General features: G+C 39.9%; 1 protein-coding gene across 4 annotated transcripts in view; it reads left to right on the top strand.

Annotated features, from left to right (window-relative positions):
• LOC118814898 (calpain-5-like) overlaps positions 1-5,588 on the top strand; it is a 32,876-nt gene extending 27,288 nt beyond the window's left edge. For all 4 annotated transcript variants that reach the window (XM_036580765.1, XM_036580768.1, XM_036580764.1 and 1 more), the window contains exons 11-14: positions 1,482-1,684; positions 3,049-3,170; positions 4,098-4,234; positions 5,078-5,588. In XM_036580765.1, coding sequence (XP_036436658.1) covers positions 1,482-1,684; positions 3,049-3,170; positions 4,098-4,234; positions 5,078-5,260 — 645 coding nt within the window. In that variant the 3' untranslated portion in view covers positions 5,261-5,588. The remainder of the gene's footprint in view (positions 1-1,481; positions 1,685-3,048; positions 3,171-4,097; positions 4,235-5,077) is intronic.
• Positions 5,589-13,198: the final 7,610 nt, after the last annotated feature.

Genomic DNA, 13,198 nt, shown 5'->3' with positions numbered 1-13,198 from the left:
GCCTGTTACAGTTCCCAGCACGGCTGCTGCTGTAAATCACTCATCTTCGGGGAGACGTTCCTCACAGACAGACGCGACAAGCTGAGAAAATACAGACCAAACAGGCCAAACAGACCAAACAGACCTCAGAGATGATTAAACTGATCAGCACTCAGTGAGGAACCACTGAAACTGGACGAGAGAGACTCTTTCTCTCTCTCTCTCTCCTGATGTTAATAAAGCTCCTCCTGATGCTGTGTTTAAGGCAGAGACTCTCTCAGACGTTGAGTTTCACGCTTATTAGTGTTTTATTCATGCCTGGCTGTTTTTGTTCATGGACCCGGTGGGATAAATTTACTGTGACATTTAAAAGTTTGCCAATAAAAACGAGACGTTTGGAATCCGCCAGGTCTGAAAGAACTCTAATAATTTAAACTTGAAGCTCTTTGTTGACTCTGTCTTTTATCAAACTACTTGTAATATGTCTGGTACTGATAAGTGATGAGGTGCAGATGGGAGTCTTACAGCCATTAGTGATGCTGGAGATTTACAGTCTAACTGCTGAAACTTTTTCTTTATAACACTCCTCCTTTCCTAAATAACAGCGAAATAAACAGTGTAAACACTTAAACTGCAGATTATTATTCGGTTATTAGACTTAAAATTTCTTATTCAGTATCTGCTATAAATTATTAAGTATCTGCTATGAATTATTGAGTATCTGCTATGAATTATTCAGTATCTGCTATGAATTATTCAGTAACAACTATGAATTATTCAGTATCTACTATGAATTATTCAGTAATGACTATGAATTATTCAGTATCTACTATTATTCAGTATCTACTATGAATTATTCAGTAACGACTATGAATTATTCAGCATCTACTATGAATTATTCAGTATCAGCTATGGATTATTCAGTATCTGCTATAAATTATTCAGTATCTGCTATGAATTATTTAGTATCTGCTATAAATTATTCAGTATCTGCTATAAATTATTCAGTATCTGCTATGAATTATTCAGTATCTACTAAGAATTATTCAACATCTACTATGAATTATTCAGTATCTGCTATAAATTATTCAGTATCTACTATGAATTATTCAACATCTACTATGAATTATTCAGTATCTGCTATGAATTATTTAGTAACTACTCTGAATTATTTAGTATCTACTCTGAATTATTTAGTATCTACTATGAATTATTCAGTATCTGCTATAAATTATTCAGTATCTGCTATGAATTATTTAGTATCTACTCTGAATTATTTAGTATCTACTATGAATTATTCAGTATCTACTATGAATTATTCAGTATCTACTCTGAATTATTCAGTATCTCCTCTGAATTATTCAGTATCTACTATGAATTATTCAGTATGCACTATGAGTTATTTGATATCCACAATAAATTACTTGGTATCCACTACGTATTATTAGATATCCACTATGAATTGTTCGGTATAAACTACGAATTTTCTCTCTCTCTCCCAGGTTGAGGTGAACAGGAAGTATCGAATCCATGACCTCATCACTCAGCAGAACGTGGCCTCATCGAAGTACATAAAAGCTCGCTCTGTGTTTCTGAGGAAGGCTCTGCCCAAAGGCCGATACGTCATCATCCCGTCCACCTTAAGGCCTGAGTTGCTGGGAGACTTCATGCTGAGAGTCTATACTGATAAAAACTGCGGCTGCAGGTATCACACCTGAACACCACACCACTCACTGCACATACAGAGAGACAGCTGCCCCTCATAGAGAGAGAACTGTTAACCCTAAAGGAAACTGCAGCAGAACCAGCACAGCTGTATAATCACGTATTAGGCTGTAAAACAGGCTGGAGGAGCTAAAACATTTACAGAAAACTGAACAAACTAAACTTTAACTGCTAAATTTTAGCTGAACAGTGAAGTCTACAGAACAAGTGAGCAAATCATATACAAACACTAAGAAGGGCTACGTTTACAGAACAAGTATCAATGCAAAACTGGACTGTAAAATAGGAAAAGAACAACTGAGAACTTTTAAAAGTAACCCTACAATTTTAACCCTGTGGGGTCCACAAACTCACCTGTGTGCCAAATTCCCTGTTTCTATATCTGTGTCTGTGTCTTTGTGATGATCCAGCTCAGAAATCCAGTTCAAACACTTCCTGAATCTGTAGAGTCGCCCTTTCCATTCCGTCTCATCACAAGATCATACGAGACTCACATCCAGAGTTATGAGCCTATGAAGAGGGGCTGAGATACACGTCATCTGCATTAAAAGTAAAGTAGGTTTTTTTCCTTCTCCTGTAAAGTTATCATCTTGGAGATATGAGGTTTTGTTATGACAGCAGCAATACACACACACACACCCACACACACACACACATATATATATATATATATATATATATATCGCTGTTGTCAGAAGAAAACCTCGTATCTCCAAAATGGTAACTTTACAGGAAAAGGAAAAAACCTACTTTACTTTTAATGTAAGTCAATGGAACCAGACATTTTTCCCAGTAATTTCGGGTCGTTTCTTTTGGTCCCTCCTTCATGAAATTTGCATACAATGTAAAGAACAACAGGCATTTTCAAATTATGTCAAAAACTGAAAAATAACAAAAAAGTTTTCTTCCGACAGCAGCAATATATATATATATATATATATATATATATATATATATATATAGCAATTGTGTATTTTAAGTGTGTAGAGAATGTGTTAGCTTATTTCCATTTCAAAATCAGCAAAACGTAGAATTTGACAATTATATACAATTACAAAGGTATATAATTACAGTCTGTAGCTCATCTACGGTTTATAAGCACTAATGCATGTAATGATATTATCACCCACTGTTACAGGAATAGATGCTATTTGCATGGCTGCAGTGTTATTAGGTCACATTATAAGGACGTCCTGTGCTGTGCTATAAGCTGTGTGGTCATTTCCGTCCATACTGGAGTTAGTATCGTTTATCAGATGTGTTCTAGCTGAAGAACAGTAAGCTGCCTCCTGAGTTCTCAAGGCGTATTAGGCTCACTTCTCCCCTCCCCACATTCTTTCTCAGAGAGCTGGATTTAGATAAGCCGCGCGTCCACTGCTGGAGCTCGTTTGTGGGTTATCCTCAGATGGTCACTCACATTTATGTGCACGGAGCAGAAGGGCTGGAAAACCAGGACAGTAACGGAGGTGAGTCTGTCTGAAACAGCCTCCAGGGGGCACTGTGGAACCATTTCAGACTGTAAAACCTCACAGTCCTGAAAGCAGACAGTTCTGTACAAATATAAAGCTGTAAGAAAAACTTTAAAGGGCCCAAAATCACAGAAAACTCACTGTTTAAAATAAAGAGTTTGATGTAAAAGATAAACAATGTTAAAGTTTCTGAGTACACTTTCGAAAAAAAGATGGTTCTTCAAAGGTTCTCTGGTAAAGACAATGGTTTTATGTAGAACCATGAACATTCAAAGAACAAGTTGCATGCTTAAACTGTTCTTTGCATCATGAAATGGTTCTTCATATTAATGGAGAATATGTCGTATGTGGTTCTATATGGAACCTATTTAGCAGCAAAAAGGGTTCTGCTATTGTTACAATGTCAAGCTTTCACCAGTTCACCATGTAAAGAACCATTTAGGCATGCAAATTGTTCTTTGAGTGTCCATGGTTCTAGACACAGCCATTGTCTTTATTAAAGAACCCTTGAAGAACCATCTTTGTAGTTTATACGTAGAAAATAAGCTGTTTGAATTAATTGTTTTTGTGAGGTCACAAAAAGCATTTAAATACGTTTGCCTAATTTTCCTATTAGCCCCGCCCCTTTCACACTGAAGGTATAAGAAGTGTTTCAGCCCAGACTGCTTCTTGAATGAGGCACAGCCAATCAGAACAGAGCTTATTTACATACATCAGTCTTAAAGGCACAGTAACTAAAGGGGCGTGTTTAATTCTAAGAGATAAGGAGAGTTTGGACAACGATCATTAAAGTATTAATTATGATTGTTTTGGTATTTAAAACCATACAGACATTATATGTGGAAAATACAGAAAATATAGGATACGGGCCCTTTATAGTGTAACTCAGTCTGTAGGACGGCTCACAGTGTGTGTTGATTGCAGGTGCTGATCCCTATGTGATCATTTCCTGCGAGAGCAGTTCAGTCCAGTCCCGAATTCAGAACAACACCCGGGACCCGCTGTTCGACGTCAGAGCCATCTTCTACAGGAAGAAACCAAACAAACCAATCACCATCCAGGTGAGACGCCTCGCTGACCAAACTCACTTAGATTGTATCACAATACCTATTTAGAGCCAGTTTTTCATTTAGCCTGATGTGTTTCTAATAAAGTGGCCAGTTAGTGGAAGCACAAGGTTGGTGTTTCTAATAAAGTGGCCAGTTAGTGGAAGCACAAGGTTGGTGTTTCTGATAAAGTGGCCAGTGAGTGGAAGCACAAGGTAGGTGTTTCTAATAAAGTGGCCAGTTAGTGGAAGCACAAGGTAGGTGTTTCTAATAAAGTGGCCAGTGAGTGGAAGCACAAGGTAGGTGTTTCTAATAAAGTGGCCAGTTAGTGGAAGCACAAGGTAGGTGTTTCTAATAAAGTGGCCAGTGAGTGGAAGCACAAGGTAGGTGTTTCTAATAAAGTGGCCAGTTAGTGGAAGCACAATGTAGGTGTTTCTAATAAAGTGGCCAGTGAGTGGAAGCACAAGGTAGGTGTTTCTAATAAAGTGGCCAGTTAGTGGAAGCACAAGGTTGGTGTTTCTAATAAAGTGGCCAGTGAGTGGAAGCACAAGGTAGGTGTTTCTAATAAAGTGGCCAGTTAGTGGAAGCACAATGTAGGTGTTTCTAATAAAGTGGCCAGTGAGTGGAAGCACAAGGTAGGTGTTTCTAATAAAGTGGCCAGTTAGTGGAAGCACAAGGTAGGTGTTTCTAATAAAGTGGACAGTGAGTGGAAGCACAAGGTAGGTGTTTCTAATAAAGTGGCCATTGTGCATACTGTGTCTGAGTACTTAGTTTGGATTGTTTAGTAGGTTGACCATCTACATAGCATATCATTTGTATGTGTGTGTGTGTGTGTGTGTGTGTGTGTGTGTTCTCCAGGTGTGGAACAGTAACGCTGTGAAGGACCAGTTTATGGGCCAGGTGGTTCTGCCGGCAACTCTGCAGGACACTGCAGAACCGCAGAAGATCCAATTGAAAAAGAAAGGTCGTCAGACGGCTGAAGAAATGCCCGGAAAGATCAGCCTCAGGGTCGTAACGTCCAGGGAGCTCACGGCCATGTAGAACAACAGAGGCTAGTTAATATGAACAACAAAGAAACTGTGTAGCACATATAACCCACTCTTAAAGGAACAGTTCATATCTTTAATCAGATTTTTGGCTGAACTATCAGTTTTACCCACTCACACTGACAAGTCAAGCTTAGCTGACGTATGATCATCATTAAATCATATCACAGGCAAACATCTAACATTCCACAATATTCACCAAAAAAGGCCATACAGCTAGATATATACACGCTATATGGACAAAAGTATTTGGACACCTACACATCACACCTACAGGGGCTTTTATGAATCCCATTCTAAATCCACAGGCATTAATATGGAGCTGGTCCCCCTTTGCAGCTCTAACAGCTTCCACTCTTCTGGGAAGCTTCTACAAGATTTAGGAGAGAGTCTGTGGGAATTTCTGCCCATTCATCCAGAAGAGTATTGGTGATGTTGGACGAGAGGGTCTGGCTCACAATCTGCGTTCTAGTTCATCCCAAAGGAGTTTGATGGGGTCGAGGTCAGGGTTCTGTCAGGGTCAGTCAAGTTCTTCCACACCAAACTCACCCAGTCAGGCCTTTATGGAGCTGCTTTGTGCTCTGGGGCTCAGTCATGCTGGAACAGGAAAGGTTCTTCCCCAAACTGTTCACACAGTTGGAAGTGTATAATTGTCCAAAATGTCTTGGTGCTGAGTCATTAAGATTCCCCTTCACTGGAACTGAGGGTTCTAGACCAACCCCTGAAAACAGCCCCATATCATCATCCCTCCTCCACCAAACTCTACAGCTGGCACAGTGCAGTCAGGCAGGTAACGTTCTCCTGGCATTCGCCAAACCTAGACTCGTCCATCAGACTGACAGATAGAGAAGCTGATTCACTCCACAGAATACGTTTCCACTGATCCAGAGTCCAGTGGCGGCGCTTTACTCCACTCCAGCCGACGCTCGGCATTGTGTATGTTGATCTTAGCTTCCAGAGTCAGTTTGGAGCTCTTTAGTGATTCAGCAGAGGATAGACACTGTGCGCTTCAACACTCGGTGGCTCCACTCTGTGAGGAGGAGGGGTGTCCCAATACTTTTGTCCATATATATATATATATATATATATACACATATATATAGTGTTCTATAAAATGTTTACCTAGAACTGACTCCACTATACTCCACAGTGCAGTATTTTGTATTATTAATGCTTATTTTGTAATATTGGACCTTACAAATATTAAAATGATTTTTTTTAAATGTGTGAATTTCTGCTCTATAGCCCAGTGGTCAGGGGTTTAAATCCCAGTTATAACTGGGTATTCCTGGTTGTGGTTCCAGTTAGTGCTGCTCTGACAAAATGAAAAATACCATAATAATCAATAACAGGGCTGCCCAACCTGTGACCCGTGAGGATAACTCCAACCTCCCTCACTCAATGAGAGGAAACACATACTTTTATACTGTACACTGATCTGCCTCCTTGTTTCTACACTCACTGTCCATCTTATCAGCTCCACTGACCGTATAGTTTCACTCAGTAGTTCTACAGTTACAGACTGTAGTCCGTCTGTTTCTCTGATACTTTGTTACCCTGTTCTTCAGTGGTCAGGACCCCCATGGACCCTCACAGAGCAGGTACTATTTGGGTGGTGGATCATTCTCAGCAGTAATACTGACGTGGTGGTGGTGTGTTAGTGTGTGTTGTGCTGGTGCGAGTGGATCAGACACAGCAGTGCTGCTACATGAACGTGTTCATGGTTTCCTATACACTCTTAAAAAAAGACTGTTCTTCAAGGGCTCCTTAATAAAGGCAATGGTTCTACATAAAACCATTTGCATGCTTGAATAGTTTTTGCATTGTGAAATGGCTCTTCAGACTGATGGAGAATTTGCTGTATATGGTTCTATCTAGAACCTTGTTGAAAATGTTTCTCTAAAGCACCAAATAAGATTCCTCTATTGTTACAAGCTTGACACTGTAAACGCTTTAAAAGATGATTCTTCAAAAGTTCTTTTGTAAAGAAAATGGTTCTACACAGAACTAGGAACACTCAGAGAACCCTTTGAATGGTTAAGGGTTCTTTGCATCATGAAAGCGTTCTTCAGATTGAATGGAGAACCTGTTGTATATGGTTCTATGTGGCACCAAAAATTTTTACAAGCTTGACATCGTACACAATAGCAGAACCTTTTTGGTGCTACATGGAACTATTTTCAAAAAGGTTCTATATAGAACCATATACAACACATTCTCCATCAATCTGCTTAACCATCTCACTACGTTAAGAACCATTTAATCATGAAATGATTCTTTGAGTGCTCATGGTTCTATACAGAACCTTGTTGAAAATGATTCTATAAAGCACCAAAGACTCTTCTACTGTCACAAGCTTGACACCATACATACTTAAAAAGATGGGTCTTCAATGGTTCTTTAGTAAAGAAAATGGTTCTATATAGAACCATGAATGCTCAAAGAACCCCTTGTGTGATTAAAAGGTTCTTTGCATTGTGAAAGAGTTCTTCAGATTGATGGAGAACGTGTTGTATATGGTTCTATATAGAACCATGTTGAAAAAGGGTTCTATGTAGCACCAAAAAGAGACATTGTTACAATAGAAGAACCCTTGTTGCTGCTATATAGAAGCACATACAACTGATTCTCCATCAATCTGAAGAACCATTTCACGATGCAGAGAACATTTTAAGCATGCATTGTTCATGGTTCTACACAGAACCATTGTCTTTGCTAAAGAACCCTTGAAAAACCAGACCTGAGGCCGTATTACAGAAACTTCCTATCTTTTCATCTTAACTTAAGATCTGAAAGGTCAAGATAAGATTTTTCACAAATTCGTTTTACAGAAGCAAATCTGATCTTAATTTAGGAATCTTATGTTACAGCATCTTTTCTTATCTCCAGTCAGGAAATCTTAACCCGATTGAAGTTGACAATCAACTGTCGTTTCTGTTACCTAGCAACCGACCTTACTTGCACAGCTGAAACGTAAACACGTAATCAAGTTAGTTGGCCAGACAGGTAATATTAGCTACTGTTACTGATGTAAACAAGGTCAAATAAAACTGAAGCGCGATAAACTGAGAGTTAAGAATACTGTTCTTATCGTCGCCGCTCCCCAGTTTCAGTCTCCATTTCCCAAACGCTTTAGCCGAGCGCGCTAACGTTACTCCTCCTAATAAACAGACACACGTTCAGCTCCGTCTCCTCATTATTCACCACCATCACTGTAATATTTCATCATCAACATTAACACACGAAGGTGATCAGAGGGGCGGTGGAGATCGAGTCTGCAGCGTCTGAGATCTTTAAAACGCAGAGTTAGAAAAGAAAATCATCTCACAGTGAAAGCAGCGTTTTACAGTAGAAATAAATGGAGCTCATTATGCTGGTTATAGTGAGCTGTGCTGCCCATCACTGCATAAAACAATAGAAACAGACGGTTAAACAGAAGTGAAGACGCTCTGGAGTTTATCTTACAGTTAAGACAATATTTAGGATATTTTGGCAACTTAGGATGTTTCTGTAAAACCGTTTTCTTATCTGGAAATAAGAGAAGATTATAGACTTAAGAACTGTTGTTCTGTAATGGCTTCTGTCCTTAACTTCAGTTAGTCAGTTACATTTTTGGTATGTTTTCTGGAATTTTACAGCAATTGCTCCGTTATATATTTCACTTTGTAGCACCAGTAATAGTAGATATTGTTATTTACTTTTGCCTCAAAATGACTCTAACTGCTTAATGACTAAGCTACACCAGCGTAGACGTTCCTTATGATCCTGGAAACACTTAATTTCCCCAGTTTGCCTTTATGCGAACTGAAGGGAAAGAGACCTGTCTTTAGGACGTGTAGAAAGGGGGAAATACCGGCCACAATTCTCTGTAAGAGGAAAGGATATATTGATTTCACTGTGAGGGGGGAATGTAGAAATGCACTGCTCTGTAATGTGTTTAGTGTATGTCACTGTATTCAGTACTGTGTGAGTCTGTACTGAGACTGTATTTAGAACATTCTCTTCTGCCTATTCTTGTTTATCCCTACATGGTCATGTCTGTCACACCTGTCACTTGTCATGTACAGGCTGAGCCTAATCTTGGCATCAGTCCGGCTATAAAGCTGCATCAGCCCATTGCTGGCTAGGTGTCCGGTACGTGCGCGCAAACGAATAAACTTCACTTCTCCAGACATCAGGCTGGTTCCCCTGGTACAGTTAGGGTTTGGATTCTTCAACTGAAGTTGCCATGATTTTCTGTAATACGGCCCCTGGTGTTTATAGAAACTGATTTTTTTTCCCCACATTAAGCAGCAAACTGAAAGCACACATCATCTCGAGGACGTTATATTTTTTTTCTCTTTTTTTTATTTTTTTTTTAATTCAGTCGAGTTCCCAAACTGCATATTTTTTCTTTTTTTTAAATATTTTAACACTCAAGACACAACCATGCACAATTTAGAATTCAAAAAGTCTATTGCTTCAACCACAATTTAAAATAGCTTATCCAAGGAATATTCCCCCTTTCACTCTGATTTTTTTCACTCTCTCGCTTTTTTCCTGCCTGTTCAGGCCTGAAAGAGCAGGTTTGGTTGTGGGGGGGTGGTGGGGGTGGGGGAAGGGCGTCTCCTTTGCAGTTTACAAACGTCAGAATTGGAATAATAATTTATAAAGAAACAGTTTTTTTTTAAGTCTTTTGTTCCGTTCTCGTTATTACACACCGAAGAGTCACAGCACGTGTACAGGGTCGGACATTCAGAAGAAAAGGTGAGGGGGGGGCGTACAATGTACAAGGCGTCGTTTACGTCACCAACGTCCGTTTTATTCTCTTTTTCTTCGCCGGTTTGTGCTCGTAGTCCACGCAGGGCTCAGACCGCCGCAGAACGTCCACAGGTCCGAACAGAGCCACAGCACGTGAGTGTGTGTGTGTGTGTGTGTGTGTGTGTGTGTGGCCCCTGAGTTCTCTCCTCGACTGAGGGACTTTCCAGTAGCAGGTCGTGCCGTCCGAACGTCCGTCTCCTTCGTTCAGTGTCAATGCAAAAACATTTACAAATACATATCAAAGAGTAGCCTGAATATCGTCGTCATAGTTCGAGTTTTTTTCTTTTTCTTTTTTTAAATTCATACAAAAACAGAAAGTTTAAATAGTTCTACATATACACGTACCAGTTTACCGCAGATGAACAAACTATGATGTTTTATGCGACGGTTTGGTGACGTATCTGACTTTTAGCCAAGGCGTGTTTGGTGTCTGAGGTTTGCTTCCTTAGTTTTAGCCCCGGAGCTACAAGGCTAATGTAGCTAACAGGCAATGGAAACTCATTTGTGTCATTTTATTCACCAAAAACAGCCTCAATCATTTTTATCCCCCAGAATTAGGCCCGAAACGTACTTCAAGCAAGGACATGAATGCAAATGACAGCAGTCAGCCAATGCGCTGCAAACGCTTGGTCCTTCTGTACAAACTCTGCTGTGGCGGTTAAAACACTCAGTACTGAAGGGGGCGCTAGAGGACAAATCAGAGAAGATCTGTTATTCCAACAGCCTCAACAGCTAAACATGTTCAGTAGAGAGCAGTGAGCTGCTTTACCTCTTCTGTTGTAATGAAAATGCAATGTATGATATTTTTTATGTTTATGTAAGTCGTCTTTGCCTGAGACTCAACTGCTCGTCTGCTATGCCAGTTAAGAAAACACACTGGCGGAACAAGACAGCTTGGACAGGGTTGGCTGTCGTTATAGCGCCCCCCTGCTGTAACGCTCAGATTGCAGCTCGCGCTTGTGTCGTGTTAATAAATGCACCGTGACACATTTTTAAACGCAACTAAGCGCAAAACCCCTGCACAGCTTTAAGTGTCTGCATTCGCGTCCTTGCATGAAGTATGTTTCGGGCCTAAAACAGGCTGTTTGTGTTACTGTGCCTTTAAGACTGATATATGCAAATGCTATGTTCTGACTGGCTGTGCAGTCCTTAGTAGGCAGAAACACTCCTTATGACTTCAGTGTGAATGGGCGGGGCTAAACTGCAAGTTTGAACAAGTGGATATATGTGAAATCAGAAAAATAACAAATTCATAATGGGCTTTTTTTGCAGCTTAGTTTCCATATATGGACCGTATGGTGTAACTGAGTGTTGTGAAATTTTTGCAATGTTTACATAATTAAAGTAATTGTGAGTAAATAGTGAGTTTTCCTGCTATGGTCCCTTTAAGGCAGATTCCATATAGAATGTGAGGCAGAAAGTGCTGATACACATAAACTCAGTCTTTATTTTAACTATATACGTATAAATTTAAAGGAATAAAATTTTCAGCATCATTCAGTGAATTTATCAGGTTTGGTTTCAGCTAACTAGAGGTGAAATAAGCTACACTCTTAAAAAAGACAGTTCTGCAAGGGTTCTTTAGGAAAGACAATGGTTCTATATAGAACCATGAACACTCCAAGAACCCTTTCATGCTTAAATGGGTCTTTGCATCGTGATATATTCTTCGGATTGATGTGTAAATGGTTCTATGTAGAACCTTTTTGAAAAGGGTTCTATATAGCACCAAAAAGGGTTCTGTTACTGTTACAATGTCAGGCTTGCAACAATAGGAGAAGCCTTTTTTGGTGCTATATAGAACCCTCTACAGCAAATTCTCCATCAATCTGAAGAACATTTCAACATGCCAAGAACCTTTTAATCATGCCAATGTGGTCAACTGTCACAAGAGGATGGCACTGACCATCCCTGACCACCCCTCTGTGTTAGCTACATTAGCCTCATAGCTCCAGTGCTAAACTAAACCAACTTTAGACACCAAACATTACTTAGAACATCAATCAGCTTTTCCCCCAACCTGTCGCTTTAATGTTATGTATCAGTCCCACGTTGCCGTGCGTAAAAACCCCGTCCACATCTGTAGAAGTGACGTCTATCTAATCTAACGATATCTATGGTGTAACTACTCGGCCTGTTCATGCGGAGTGACGTCTATGTTATTTTTGAGTCTAAGGTGGAGGAGAAGTTTCCTGAAGTTTCACAGTGAATTCTGGAGAATAACTGGCGTACAGAGCAGGTTGAGGTAACTCCCTAGTCTACACACACACACACACACACACACACCTACATACGCCTGTGTACCGAAGATAAGAACCAATAAACAACCGTACTCCGACCACGCGAGAACCTTTAAACGCTTGGAGAAATCCACAGGCTGAGTGAACTTCATACACACACATAATCACAAAGTATCCGCTCCACAGCTCGCAGCCCAGAGTCCTCAGGGTTTCAACTTTTCACTAATTTGAATAATTCATAACTCTGTCGGTCACCACGGGAGGTCTTTTAACGCTAACGCTAGCTTTATGTGGCGAAACTCTCACCAAACTTGAATGAGCCAGAAGGGTTGCAAAGAAATCTCATGAAACAGCCAATCAAAATGCAGATGGCATGACCTACAGGTCCACATCCAGACATATGCTTCCTTCAAGTCCTCCTCGGAAGTTATATACAACTTGTACATATGACTTGATTTGTGTTCAAGTGGTTTTGGTTGGATACAAGATAAACACACCAGCACTAATGTTTTACTTTATTGGAATTGCTCAGATCTTTCTTCTTATTATTATTATTATTATCCTTTTTTTCCTGAAAAACATGTTGTGGAGAAGAGGCCGTAAGCCCTAGAGACACCTCCTAGAGAACTTGGTGGATAGGTGTAGTTTGTGTGCATCTAGCCAGGCAACAAAAATTACCCCGATTGGCCATCGGGGGAACTATAGCGCAGCAAAACACGTTTTGCCTCATAACTCCTAAACCAAATTTGTTAGAGACAAAATTCTTTTTCCTGATTCCTTGGGTCAAAACAAATAACTTTGCAATTTGGACCATTTAGCTCCGCCCACTTAGATTTTTTGCAAATTTGCATAATATGCGAAACATGCTTTTGCAAACTAGTCCTAGGTTTTTT

This window comes from Colossoma macropomum, unplaced genomic scaffold (genome assembly GCF_904425465.1).
Source record: "Colossoma macropomum unplaced genomic scaffold, Colossoma_macropomum, whole genome shotgun sequence".
In the NCBI taxonomy this organism is placed as follows: Eukaryota; Metazoa; Chordata; class Actinopteri; order Characiformes; family Serrasalmidae; genus Colossoma; species Colossoma macropomum.
This window is presented reverse-complemented; position numbering and strand designations above follow the sequence as displayed.